This window comes from Protopterus annectens, chromosome 3.part0, assembly GCF_019279795.1.
Source record: "Protopterus annectens isolate FY-2018-M chromosome 3.part0, PAN1.0, whole genome shotgun sequence".
NCBI lineage: Eukaryota > Metazoa > Chordata > Ceratodontiformes > Protopteridae > Protopterus > Protopterus annectens.
In genome coordinates, this window is record NC_056731.1 from 167,528,099 (window position 1) to 167,542,729 (window position 14,631).

Consider the following 14,631-nt stretch of genomic DNA (forward strand, 5'->3'; position numbering starts at 1 on the left):
TACAAATGGGTTTTACACAGTGCTGAAGGCTTAAGCACTTACGTCTCATGTACAAGCCTTCTTTTGGAATTGCTTCAGTTTTGCAAGGTCCCACAAGCTTGTCGCAACTCTTTATCTTGTGTATAAATTGTTTTGGAATCTGGCCCACACACTGAACTGGATTATACTGTAACATTGACAGTGCTTCCCTAAACCTTATAAACAAAATATAACAAATGCATTCTCTTTCCTTTTGCTGTTGAAATTTTGAAATTAGATGCTGTCTAATATTATTTAAATTTTCAATACATTCATAATGCTTTCTCAATAACCTGTTTGGTGAGTGTAATTTCTATTTGGTCGTCTTCTTGCACATGCTCACTCCATATCCTTTAGGGTATACACAAAGAAGTTCCACATGCTATGGGTTCCTATAAGCAATGATTTGGGAGGAAGTGAAGACTGGGGAATGTGGAAAGAAGATTTTTAGAAATGTGGATCACTTTAAGCTGTACTAGTCAGATCTGTTGCACTAAGGCAGATATTCTGTCAGCTGCAATCTACGTCACTGGCTTTTTGTCTTACTAATGCTTCTTCTATAACTGTGTAAACTAGACTGCCTCATAGTCTGAAATACTCCTTGTGTCTAGCAGTTCATTGGAATGGAATGATTCTTCAGAGAAACTATGCTGAGGTCAGTCAGGGAGAAAAAGATTGCCCCCCTCAGAGGCATTTTGTCTGTGAAAATCTAGAAATTTGTCAGGACTCATTCAGCTTTTCACCCAATAGCCAATTAGTTTAACGTCCCTGAGCTACAGATCAGAAAAAATCCTCTACTGAACTCCTGATAGATCTCTCAGTTCCTTTTGGTGTAGTACATCACAGGATATGAATTTACTGCCTGAAAACTAGTTGTATTATGAATAGTGCAGTTCTCTTCTGTTCTGTTCTGTCTTGAATACTTTTAAACTAGAAAACACCAGAAAGAAGTTTCTAGGATCACATCTTGAAGATCATTTACTTTGAATAGTGAGATTTCACAAGGCTCAGTCTTAACTTTACATTTGTTTAACATCTGTATGCTGCATCTGGGACATGTAATTCAAAGATGCACTATAAGAACTAATGGTACATAACATTGCCTTCCTTTTAATTCTGCCACAGTTGACATATATGGTTGCTGGTGAGATACATATTTTACAATTCTTTTATTAGACCGCTACTAAATGGTTCGAACCAAACCTGTAAAAGCTAAGTACTTACTTATTGTGCAGTCATTGCCTAGAGCTCTGCTTTCCTCATCTTTAGTAGCCTGCATTTAAAGCCTGTAATGAACACCTATCTCCGGCTTTAATGGAGAAGGGTCTAAGACTGAGGTTAAATGGATGCCTGGTCATAAAGGACCAGGAGTCAGCTATGGTTAAATGACCATTCTATAACAAGATGGACATTGCCAGGGTAAAACACCTCATGCCTAGCAATGACATTGTGACTACCTTGCACATCTTCTTCTCCTCTCAAGACTTAATTACTACAAGTCCCTTTATTTAAGGCTAGCTTCCGGTGACCTGCTTGACTCTACCTCATATGGATTGCAGTGACACAGTTTCTAAAAAGGATCAATGTATCGATGATATAATTTCTGATCTGAAATCTTTCTAATCTTTTCTGCTTAGCTATTGGGTCACCTACCTGGCTTACATGTTTGGAGGGGGCTCTGATTTCCGAAAACATCTATTTTTATGGCTCACCCTCAAAGTTAGACATATTTAATATGTCAAAAAGGGGGTTTTCTGAAGATAGCGAAGGCTAAGAAAGTTTGCCATTACAGCTACTACTCTTTTAAATTCTCTTCCCACATGATTAAAACAAAATTAAGTTGCTGCTGGGTTCAGAAATATGTAAAGACCTGTCTTTTTAAGTAAGCTTTCATATGATAACTACATACCTGTGGTTCTTAACTGAGCTATTGTTTTACAATTACTTTTTTACTGGGGAGTCCTACTGTTCCCCAAATGATAACATCTTGAAAGATTCCCCATCCCCAGCTGCCCAAACATATCAATCCCAAATCCTTTGACATTATTCAACTGTCTTTTGAGATTGCAGTAGTGCCAATCATTTTCACACACTTCTGTGATGTTTCTCTTTCTCCTCAGCTGTTTAACCTTAGAATAAGTTTATATAAGTAAAGGGTTGTGTGGGAGTATGGTGTTTCAGGATGGGGACTTGCACTTTGCAAAAAAGCATTTTGTATTTTTCATGTCACCTGTAGTTTTGGTGGGCACCTTTCTTTGACAAGTGTGATTCATCCAGTTTGTTGTTGCTGCAAAATGAATCAAATTGCCATATTTCACCTGTTTTACTGATTGCTAAGGAGAATTGATCTGAAAGACATCACATAAGTAAAATTTAAATGAATGAATGATTGACTGAATATAGCAAAACTGATAAAAAATAAGCAGGCTAGTAACATAAATTTATAAGCCCCTGTCCAAGATCAACATGAACAAAGAAGAAACAACTAAATGGAGAGATCACTGAAGACACATAAACCAGTAGAATAAAGCATCGATCCAGGCAGCTGTAACTGTAAGATTTAAGTATTTTTAGTCCCATTTATTTGGCAATGCAACGGCCCTGGTAACTTGCATAACAGTTCTTCATATTGTACAAATGCACTACAAAGGTCATGATATTCTGCTAACAAAGTAGCTGCTCTCCAGTAATGAAGTTTGCATTAAAACACAATGGAGTATCTATATTGTTTCTAAATCTCCTGAAACCGTAATTGCAACTCTGATACACTGAACAAGTAAAATGAAAAGAAGTCATTGCTCTTTTTTTCCCCTTGCCTATCCACAGTCTCAACCACATAACTTTATTTTTGAGCTTGTCACTTACATTGTTATAGATGGTACAGGTTTGGGATCAAGGCCAGCAGGCGTCTTATTTTGCCCAGTGTGAATGTACAGTTCAGTTTTTGTTAAAACAGTATAGGAAGTGAGGTATAAGACCTATAGAACATACTAAGATGTCATATGAAGGAATGGATTTAATGACTCTTCTTAAACATGTGAAGAAGAGTAGTGAAAGGTGTTGGTTTTAGCATCTCTGAAATAGAAACGATTGCTCTAAATGTAAGAGGCATGCTTCTAAAACTGAAGATCATATGTAAGGTTCGAACACAGCAGCCTAAACCAAAGACCATAATTCATTTACCAGTAGCACCACCTTCTGCATGACCTTAAGCCAGCCACTTCCCTTTAGAGGCAAAACCATATACAGTCAGGCCTATGAAAATGAGATATTATGTCTCATTTAGTATATCTGAAGTGCACATGATTAACATGCATTGGTCAGTAACATTATATATTGTATTGCAAAGTGTACTAACCTGACTGGAGAATGTGGTACATCTGAAGATGCACCACTCTGCAGGTAGAACCCAGTGTGAGGCGAAACAAAACTCTTCTCTTGTTTTAAGAGCTGCTCACTTGGTTGGTGACTTTCGTTGCTGCTAGACCTTGTAGTACTTTCTGGTTGCTGCAACAAAGGGAGTAAATATGATAGAATATAACACTCTGTATTTCTCGTCAATAGATACAAGCACTTACATTTAATGAAACTCTTATTTTTTTCTCTTATATTGAGCATACTTTTTAGGAAACCTATGAGATGTGATATCCTGTTTTGTTGGGTATAGAAACTTTGAGCCAGAGGATTGTTTGTTTCCTGTTGTCAATGTTTCAATCCAGTAGCACTTGTTAAGTTGCAGATTGCATCCATGTATGTGGTTCACTTGACTCAGAGAAAAAAAGAGAGGAATTTTATGATTTTATTTTCTATATTCCCTTTTCTTAAATCCTTGTGGTACTTCGGAGTTAGCACATATAAACTTCTTGGGTGTTAAAACTTGACCTCACAGCTAGGGATGCAAGTGGACTTGCCCCCCACAGCAAAAAAAAAAAAAAAAAAAGAAAGAAAGAAAATGTGCTTTTTGCAGCATTGCCGGTGTTGATATTTTAGAATTTTCGATCAAATGACAGTTAATTTACAGTGGATGCATATCATACCAGTTGTCTTTATCTTGTTCATGTCTGTTTCACTGAAACTATTACTCTTATTCAGATGTGCTAACTTGTCTTCTACCTGGTCTTTCCACAAAGAAAAAAATATGTATCAAGTGAAACTGGATGATGAATATAAATAAAACAATAAAGGTATTTCACAACAACTGGGATGACCTTTTTATACAAACTAACTTTTTTTGCTATAAGCATGACAGTATCTGTTTACCAACATATGCCTTCCTGATAGTTTACCCTCTCAAGTTTCAAAGATATTATTATTAAATACAATAGTAATTTCTAAACATTTTGAATGTGTTGCTTAATGAACTTCACACAATTTTTTAGATTGTGAACCCATATTCAGTGTTGCTGACAATCCCTTAAACTCATAAGTAGAGAGAGAGAGAGAGAGATTACCATACTGAAATTATGGTTTTGATGCATTTTGAGCAGAAAAAAAATCCATGTTTTTTTGAAAGGATTCTGTAATTATGGAATTTGTTACCTGAGAATGAAAGGACAAGTCATAGCTTGGAAAATATTTTAAGTATGAATAACATATTTCAGAAGCAAACATTACAACATTTTGACAGTAAAATTTTGAATGTAGGTATTGACTGGCATTTTTGATTTGAATTACCTTCATGTACTTTAATGAAAGGTTTTGTTTAATCCTGCGTTTATACCACATTTGTTATCCAATGTGACTTTTATTCTTACTATTAATGTATGACATTGCATAATTTTTGTGCGGCACCTTTTCCTCCGGACTTCTGCTTAAAAGTTTTTTTTTCCCAATTGGACTTTCCTTGTCAACAAATGGAAATAAAATAAAGTAATTAATTTAAAGTACAAGTTTTTTCCTCTAGCTTCTTGGCTAGAAACTATTTGCATTATTGGTAGCCACTCTACTAAAGGGAAGTAGCTTTTATTATTTGACTTGAATATGTTATTTGCTAGCCAATTTGGTGCAGCTAAAAGCCAATTCTTGTGTTTTAGAAAAGTATAGCTGTGTTAGAAACCTATAATAATAGATATTCATGTCAAATTACTGCTGCAGTCTTCACTGTTATGATCTCTGTCACTGCCACAAGCCCAACATCTGGCCAGACTTCAAGACCTGTACACATTTACCTCCAGCTAGGCTGATGCCACCTTCTTAGGGACATTGGCACATTATCATTAACAAGATGGCATCAGCTCCATCTTCATGTCTTTCCCCAAGAAGGCTAAACCAAGAAACTTCCTGATACCACCTCCAAATCAAGGGTAAAAGAATGGCAGAGGAAGCCTCCCATGACCTGCCTCTGGACTTGGAAAACTCATAATCTGGTTCTCCCACTGGTGAATGTGGACATGTATAAGCCTAAGACCCTACATAGTGAATTAGGTATATATGATGTGGGTGAGGAAGAGGGGATGGTGGGAGGGGAATATCTACTCAACAGTGATCCTATTACTACTGAAAAAGTGACCATATTCTAGCAATTGCTGTATTACTGTTGTGGTACATTCCTAACACACCTGACACAATTGTATGATGCTCTTCATATGATCATAAGGGAAGTATTAGGATCACTGTTGCTGTTGTCACTGCTGATAAAAATTCCCAAAGCTTGCAATATGTGTGGTTGGCTTAATGCCCTGTGGAGGGCTGCAGGAGCCCTGCATAAGATAGTTCAAGAAAATTCTGACCCAGTCCAGTGAATTGTGTCTGGAAATGGTGTGCAGGGAGGACCAGGTATCTGCCTCTATGCTGATATTATACTCACCCATGTCCCTTAGGAAAGCAGAAATGCCTGTTGTGCCCCAGGTAGAGTGCGGTCTAATTCACTCCTGCAAAGACTTACAATTAGCCATGTATTAAAAAGCAATGAGTGAGACAGCCATTTAGATGTGACCTGCTTGAAAACTGATTTCCCCTCCTTGTTTCCAGCAACAGATGCAGAATAGATACAACAACCATAAATCAGTGAACTTTGAGGTAGCCATAACAACAGAACCCCCAAAGGGGAAGTCATGCTAAAAAACTTCACCAAAGCCAACTATACCCTTCTAAGGAATGTTATAAATGACTTCCAAGCTCTAGCCTTATCAGGCAATAGTGAGGCATATACCGACACCCTGTATAAACATCTACACAAATGTATAGACACAGTGGTGCCTGGCAGGATAAAAACAAGATCCTCAAGGAAAAACAAATCACCCTGGTGGATGTCTAGCATGAATAGATTGTACAATAAGAGAAATAAACTACTGTCTAAAAACACAAAAATAAAAACCCAAAACTGGAAGAGTATACTTTGTGCCCTAAACAAGCAAATAACGAAACTTGTAAAACCCTCAAAGGTCAGCTATGAGGAAAAATCTAGCAAGTGCAGCCAAGGATGATCATAAGGCATTCATTAACTACATCTGCAACCTAAAAGGTAAAACCCTGATGTGTGTACAACTATCAGTGTATGGTACCTCTTACACTGACCCAGAGGTAATTGCAAATTTGCTAGCAGAAATGTTTGGTGAAAACTTCACCCCCCCATTTTCCCCCAACCATACCACAAACCATGCCTGCATCATCTCCACCCTGCATCTCCAATGAACAAGTCATCAATGCTCTCTTCAAGGCCAAGAACATGGCATCTATGGGACCAGGTGGCATCTTGGGCTGCATTCTTAATATTTTAGAACATGAACTAGTCACTTCATTAGGCACCCTATTCAACCACAGCCTACAAACTAGCTTTGTCCCCACTGAATGGAAAACAGCAACTATCATCCCCCTCCACATGGGTGGGTCTACAATTGACAATCGAACTATAGACCCATAAGTTTAACCAGCCTCATTTGCAAGGCCATGGAACGAATCATCATGGACCTCATAAATAAGGATATAGGTGACTTTGAAATCCTTGATTCATCCTAGATCGGCTTTGTCAAGAGAAAGTCATGCCTACTAAACCTAGTGGATTTCTTTGAAAAAGTGACCAAAAACACAGACAAAGGTAAAGCTGTGCACACAACATATCTTGACCTGGCCAAGGCCTTTGACACAATCCCTCATTCGAGCTTCATTGACAAGCTTACCCAGTTGAATATCAACCCCTATGTGGTCAGGTGGGTTGCTCACTGACCATTCACACTCTATCAAGGTAGGAGACTTCACCTCTTCCAGCAGATCTATCACCAATGGAGCCCCTCAAGGGTCACTTCTGGGTCCTTTCCTGTTTGGCATATACTTCACAGAAGTCCAGGTCAATACGAAGGAACTGTGCCTTACCAAGTTTACAGGCAACTGCAAATTAGGTGCAATCATTGAATTCTCTAATGATGTTAGAGTTCTTCAAAAAGGGTTTACACAGACAAATGACTGGTGTCAAAGTCATGGGCTCAAACTGAACACATCACCATTCCCTTCAGCAAAAACAATGTCCCTGCTGACTTACAAGATAAATAATAATACCCTATGTATCAGTTCAGTAGTGAGGGACTTTGGACACAAGTTGACTGTGATTTCAACTTTGACCACCATACGTCTACTGTCATGAGGAAGGCATTCTATGTTGCTCATCTGATTAGTCAAGGAATCACCTCAAGAGCAAAAGAGGTTATAGCTCTCCTGTGCTCGTCCCTCATCAGACCTATTATTGAGTAAAATGCTCCCTTTTGCATGTACTGTTCCAAACACCTGTAGCAGCTTGAGAGACCTCAGAGATTCTTAACTAAGAAAATTCAAGGCCTCCAGCACATGTCCTATACGGACAGGCTGAAAACGCTGTCACTGTACTCAGTGGCATATAGACTCCTTATATGTGACTTATGTCTGGCTTTTAGGTCTATCTCTGTTCCAAACCGATTGGAAATGCTCCACATCTGTAAGTCAAATGGGACTAGAGTCACCCTCTCCAAAGACTTTAGTCTAGCTTATGACATAAATAGGACCTGCTGGAGAGACAGATACATTTCTCAGATGTTGCCAGTCCTCTGGATCAGGCTTCCAATTCATGTCAAGCAAAGCACCTCTATGTCCCTGTTTAAGCACAATCGTGACGACTGCATGGGAAATCATAAATTTCTGGCGGGGATTGCCCCTGCTTCTCTCCTGGACATGGGTAACCTTTGCTAGATAAATCATAGGGTTAGACATTAAATCCTGGGAATAGATGTTACTATCTAGTATCATATCAGGTTTAAACAGCTAGACTTGAAATGGCCTTGGGGTTGATAGCTAGTAACCACCTATGAACCATTGAACCTATGGGACATGGCAGCAATTTGAAGGAAACAATTAACCTATTTAATGACAACCATTTTGCCAGCTAACAAAATATGGTGAAAAATAAAAAGCTTAAAAAAATTACTGACATACATAAACACAAAATAATTGAATCATTTAAGTTTCCATTCTATTCTCCCGATAATAAAATAATACAAAAACTAATACCTTCTGTTCATGCTCTGGAAAAGTGCCAAATAGTGTCAACACTGACAGGGAAAGTAACTTAAATCTAAATTATGACAGTATTTTGCAATATAGAAATCTAGATTCTAGTGCATCATGGGAGAGTTCAGCTCAGAGTGCACACAGTTATCCTATAAGTCTAGTACAGTTAACAGTGGCGGCATGGAAGAAAGAACTAGCCCACTTATGTACGTCAGTATTTAATTTACAAGCCGGGCTAAAGGACATTAAAAACTAACCGCAGATTCTGTAAGCTAATTTCCAAAAGTATAAAAAAAGGGGGTTGCATCTTTAAAGGAATGTCATAACAACATACTACCTAATGTAAGCCATCTGAACAGTCTCATTAAATATCTGAAAGCTACCATTCTCTCATTAGTTAGAAGGTTGTTAAAAGAAATTAAATACAATTGTCAGGGATCTAGATGAAACCCACTCTTACGGCAGCCTTGATTTTACTGGCACTACAAGAAATCTTTAATCAAGTGACTGGTCCTAACAAAGCACTTTCATGTAATAGTTATAATACACAGAGCTCTACATTCTGTCCTGCAAGATTGATTTGTCTTGTATGTCTTAGTGCAGTAGATGTCTTTTGTGTTTTGTTAGCAGCCAAAAATAAAAGAACAATTATCTGGCAGGATTGTAATGTAAGAATTACTGCAAATATGCACAAAGCATTGAAAACCATATTATTTATCATGGTATTCAAGATTCAGACTTTCATATAATATGGTTTCAGAGTTGGAATGACTTATCCAAGTTCTGTATCTTTTTCTTGCAACAGATTCAAATGAAACATTTGAAACAAAGACCAGTCGCCACCCAGATCTATAAAGAACTATCTATATGCTTGCTATATTCTCTATTGTTACTTATATCTATTATGCTTTAACAGATTTTCCTTAGAGATATTTGAATAATGTTTGGGGAAACCACTGCCACTTTAACAATAAAAACTTCTGGGATTTGAGCCAGAGTTGCACAGGGAGTTGACAGGACATATTTTTCAAAGGTGCACGTGCTTAATGAAATGTGTACCTCTACATTAATTCTTATTCATGATTTACTGTACTCTACCCCTATTTTTTCTATAGTCTGATTGTTATGTAGTTAAAGGCTTTCATTCCAAAGACAGACAGTAAATAGATTGGACACTCTAAATTGGCCATAGGTGTGTGTGAGTGGTACAGAAGAACTACCATGGCAGGTCTAGCCACCTGGCGGTGTAAACCTTGGCTCGAGATGATTGTCACTGTTGAAGTGACACCCCGACCCCATGTGCAAAATGGGAAAAAGGGGCTGAAGGTGGATGGATGAATTCACACATCAACTATTGCAGCCTATTATTTATTGTAGGGACAGTCCTTTATAGTCTCTTAGGAGTGTCAACCCAATTTATCCATACATTTAGTGCCAACTATATAGTATTTATAAAACTTATTCATGTTGTTTGATGTTGATGGATATTGAGAAGAAGACTAAACTTTTCAGGAAATGCCTTTTTAATGAATAAATCTTATCTTTGTGGCTAAAAGGTATGAGTGGAGCAGTCGTGGCTCTTCAAATGCAGAATATAATGACTTCATCATTGAAATGACAAGCTTCTCATCATAAATAGGATTTTGAATGTGATAATGTGATTTAAAATCTGGAGGGCAACAAAAAATCTAAAGGTTTCTTATAAAAACATTTGTTTCTTCCAGTCGATTAAAGCTATGGCATTTTGGCAAACAACACTGCAGTTCTATTTTCCCTCAAATATTATAAACTGGCAAGACTCTCAAGGCTGTGGATGAGAATTCCTCATTACTTAACCATCCTAGAAGAGGCGATAACAAATGAAGACCTTAGTGTGAATATGAATATGTGTCTTGCATGCTTGATTGTAGTTAGCATGTCTTCTTCAAACTGGCTTATTTAGACTTACTCCAATTATGGTGCTTGAATGGTGTCCATCAGTCTTAGAGACTGCAATTCTGCAATAGTTGCCTAATGCTGTTTTAAAACTTTAAGTTATGCATATGTAACATAACGTCATGGTTCTGGCCCTCCTTACAGCACTAGCTCTTATCTTAGTGATCTGGAATATAACAGTGTACCTTTGTTTTCTAAATTTCAAAACTAGAGTTGGGTGAACTTTGCAATGCCACAGAGTTAACCATGTTCAAGCTGACCTCTCTTTCAAAGAATCCACAGTTTCTTAATACTGGTTATGGTAGGACCTGTGAATTCTCCACTAAATGTCTTCATGGAAGGGACAGGAATTATATCCTTATGGAAGTTTCTGAGCTAATGATTTATATTATCAGCCAACAATTACTTCACATCCCTAATTCAAGTGGGGATGCTCACTTTCAAGAATTTGAATGTAAGACTCCATTAGGCATTGAGGAATTCTACCTGCCTCTGTTTCCCCACTACTCATTTTGTCTATCTTAGCCGTAAACAGAAGGATATAAGGGGTGTCTGCTGTTTCCCAGTAAAGACCCTGCCTGAATATCTTAAATAAGTTAAGTTAGCATCTTGGAAAATATAAATTGGATATTTGTCATCAGATCTAAGGTTATAGCCGTAAAGCTTGTACACTTCTAGCCATGGGCTTCTTATTAGAATTTTACCAGACTATTGCCCCTGGTAAAGATTTGACTTCCAGATGCCATACTTTCAATAATTTTAAATGAGTTTCTCTGTCAAATGTTCTAAATAAGTTAATAACTAGTCACTTTTAAAAAACTGATATTACAATTTTCTTTAAACTTCTTTGAGTTACAGAGTATGATGTTATTGGGTTTTGGACTGCGATGCACCTATCAATGTTAATTTGCTAGCCTCCTATATGGCCCTCTTCACTTTTTCACCTCTTAATCTACAAATCAGAGGTAATGTTATACAGTTTATTATACAGCAAAGTAGATCAGTGGGTGTGATTTTAGTTATTGCAAATCTATGGAGTGCTGTTGTAAAAACAATTAGTTTGTAGGAGTTCCTTTTTGGGGGCATGCTGTTTTAGTTTTGTTCTATTCATGTTTTCTTTTTTTCAGATAGTTACTATAGAAGACAATAGGATCAGCTGATTTGGAATTGCTACCCTCATTGCTACTATGAAATTTCCTTCATATATAGCTTGCTAGTTTGTTGAACTACTTTCAAAATGATACAGCTATTAAAGTCTTAGCATGCTATCCAATGTTAGATAGTTTCCATGAAAAACAAACTAAATAAACTTACAAAACAAACTAGTATAGAAAAAACGCTGTACAGGCAAGAATCGAACTACTCGGAGTAACTATAAAATAAAATAAAATAGATTTACTTGAAGCACTTTTCGTTCAGTTTTTTAATGTGAACTTCTTCAGATAAAATACATACAAAAACTACCCTTTTTAAATACCCCTCCTTTTACAATAACATGAATGTTAAAATACTTTCGTAAAGCAACCATCATTTACATTCACTTGTGATCCTCTTCATTCAAATATTTGAAAATAAAGAACAGAGACATCAAACTTAAAACATACTCACACTACAAATATTCTTATAAATTACTCTCTTCTCAAATTTCTAAGTTTCAATGAACAATAAATTGAACACATATCATTGAGGCCTGGGGTAAAATATGCATTCAACCTAATCTGCCATAACAACTCTATATATTAAAATGATATGGTTAAAAGTCTCCCTCTTGGTTCTGCTAATACTTGTTCTTTTACTCTGAACTTAAAAGTATGTTTGGGATTCATGTTCACATGTTTTGCTAGTGCTTTGTCTACCTTATTCCTACTGATGCTGTACATGCGTTCATAAATTCGATCTCTGAATTTAGGTTCAGTTTTTCCAACATAGAAGGATGGACACTGTTGGCATTTAGCAAGGTAAACCACCATTTTAGAGTTACTATTATATTTCTTGTTATTATTTAACATTCTACCATTGACTTCCACACTTTTACCTTCTTCTATGTATTTGCAATATGTGCAACTGCCACACTTAAAAGTTCCAGGATTCCTATGTTTAATGTTTTTTTTGCTTTTTCTAATAAATTCTTGAAACTCATACCTTTCCTGTAAATTATTTTTGGGTTGGTCCCTACCGTTCTAACCAAATTTTCAACCTCTTTTAATAAATTCCAATTTTTATTCAAGATTTTTCTAATATTATAAGTCTCAGGGCAAAAGGTTAATATGAACTCGGTACAATAATTAATGTTTCTTTCGGTGATGATATTAATATCTTTGGTTTCACCCTGTAAATTTTCAGAGATGCCCTCCCTGTTCAAAATTGGATTATAATAACCGTTCATTCCTTTGGTTTTAACTTCTTCTATTATTTCATCTAACAGTGTTGGTGTGTATGCTCATTTCAGGAACATTTATCTCGAATTGTAACACTCATCCATAAATTCAGATTGAATAGATACCATTCTTGCAGCTCTCACAGGCTGCCCTTTCACTACTGATCTTTTTTGGTGGTGAGGATGCATGCTTGAATAGTGCAAAAAGGTATTAGAATATCTTTTCTTTCTATATATTTTTGCAAAATTTTCCTTTAGTTATTTTTTTTTCTTAAATATACATCTAAATAAGCTATTTCCTGGTTATGAAGAGTAAATGTAAATTGTAAAAAAAATGTTGTATTGTTAAAATAGTTTACTAACTCCTTTGCCTTTGATATATCATCTTTAATTATCAGGAAAATGTCATCCAAATATTGTGTGAAAAAGTATATACTGTCTGATATTTGTTGTTTGGAAAAAATATATTCATTTTCCCAGTAGGCCATCACAAGATTAGAAAAACTTGCCCCATATGGTGATCCCATAGCAGCACCCGATTTTTGTTTATAATATTTATTTTTGACTAAACTGTAATTGTTAGCCAATATTATATCTAATAGTTTGGTGACTAAGTCAATTTCCTTACAGGAAGCCACTTTCCTCCTCAGCATCACTGATACCCATTCTATCCCTTCAGCTTGAGGGATAGATGTGTACAGATCTTTAATGACAATTGTAAGGAAATTATATTGCCCATGCTATTCCAGCTCATTGATTTTTTCCAGAAATGACCAGGAATCCCTACGGATCTAGTTTTCTGTTGTCACAACATATTTCTTCAAAATGTTATCTACAACCTTTGCACTTGTATATGTTATCAAATTTCTTCCATCGACTTTTGGTCTGAGTGGGGGATTTTGCAAGTTTTTATGCACTTTGGGCACTCCAAATATCCCCACAGTTAGTGGTGTCAAAATGCTAATATAATTGTACAAATTTACATCTATCCTCCCTTCTATGAACAAGTCATTCATATATACTCTAACACGTTGCATGGCTATATTATACTCATTCAGTGTTACACAATCATGCGCATCAGTTTCCAAAATTTGTTCAACCCTGTTTTCATAGTCATCTATGTCCATAAAGACCAATCTCCCACCCTTGTCTGGTTTCATTACCCTTATCTGTACAGCCCAATCCAAATTCATAATTCCCCAATCTTCCTTGCTCATATTTCTCTTAGGGTTTTTGTTTTTGTTTTTGTCGTGTACTGCACGAAAGTCCAGTTCACATACTTTCTCAAATAACTCAAGCAAGGGATACAGGGGTGGGTTGAATGTACTAGCAGTTTTGAACTGGTTAGGTTCCATGTCGCCACCCCCCATAATTAAGTTCAAATTCAGTTTTCTTACAAAAGACTTCAGGTCTAATATGGCCTTAGCAATGTCCATTCCTTGGTCTGGTATAAAAGTCATTCCTCTAGCTAACATATCTACAAGTTCTGGCGTTACACCAAAAGAAGAATAGTTATAGATAGTGAAGTCACTATACGTGTTTTTGATGATAACACAGTTTTGTTCTATGTTAGAATTAGGAGTACATATTACCTCCATCTCTTGTTGTGCACCTTCCGACGATTGTTTTTCTTCTGTTGTTGGTATGAAAACCCTGATTCCTCATATTGGTATTATTCTGTCCCTGGTGTCCATCACGTGGCCCTTGCTGTTGTATTTCAGTGTTCATGAATTGTTGATTATTGCTGTTATTGGATAATTGGTATTGGTTTCTAATTCTTTTGTTTCAACTAAGTTCATTATTTCCCCATGTTTTGTTGTTTCTTT

General features: G+C 36.5%; 1 protein-coding gene across 2 annotated transcripts in view; it reads right to left on the reverse strand.

The window, feature by feature from the left end:
• The window catches only part of LOC122796298 (genetic suppressor element 1-like), a 471,843-nt gene that overhangs the window by 268,749 nt on the left and 188,463 nt on the right, over window positions 1–14,631 (reverse strand). For both annotated transcript variants that reach the window (XM_044064664.1, XM_044064665.1), the window contains one exon: window positions 3,377–3,525. In XM_044064664.1, the coding sequence (XP_043920599.1) occupies window positions 3,377–3,525 (149 nt within the window). The remainder of the gene's footprint in view (window positions 1–3,376; window positions 3,526–14,631) is intronic.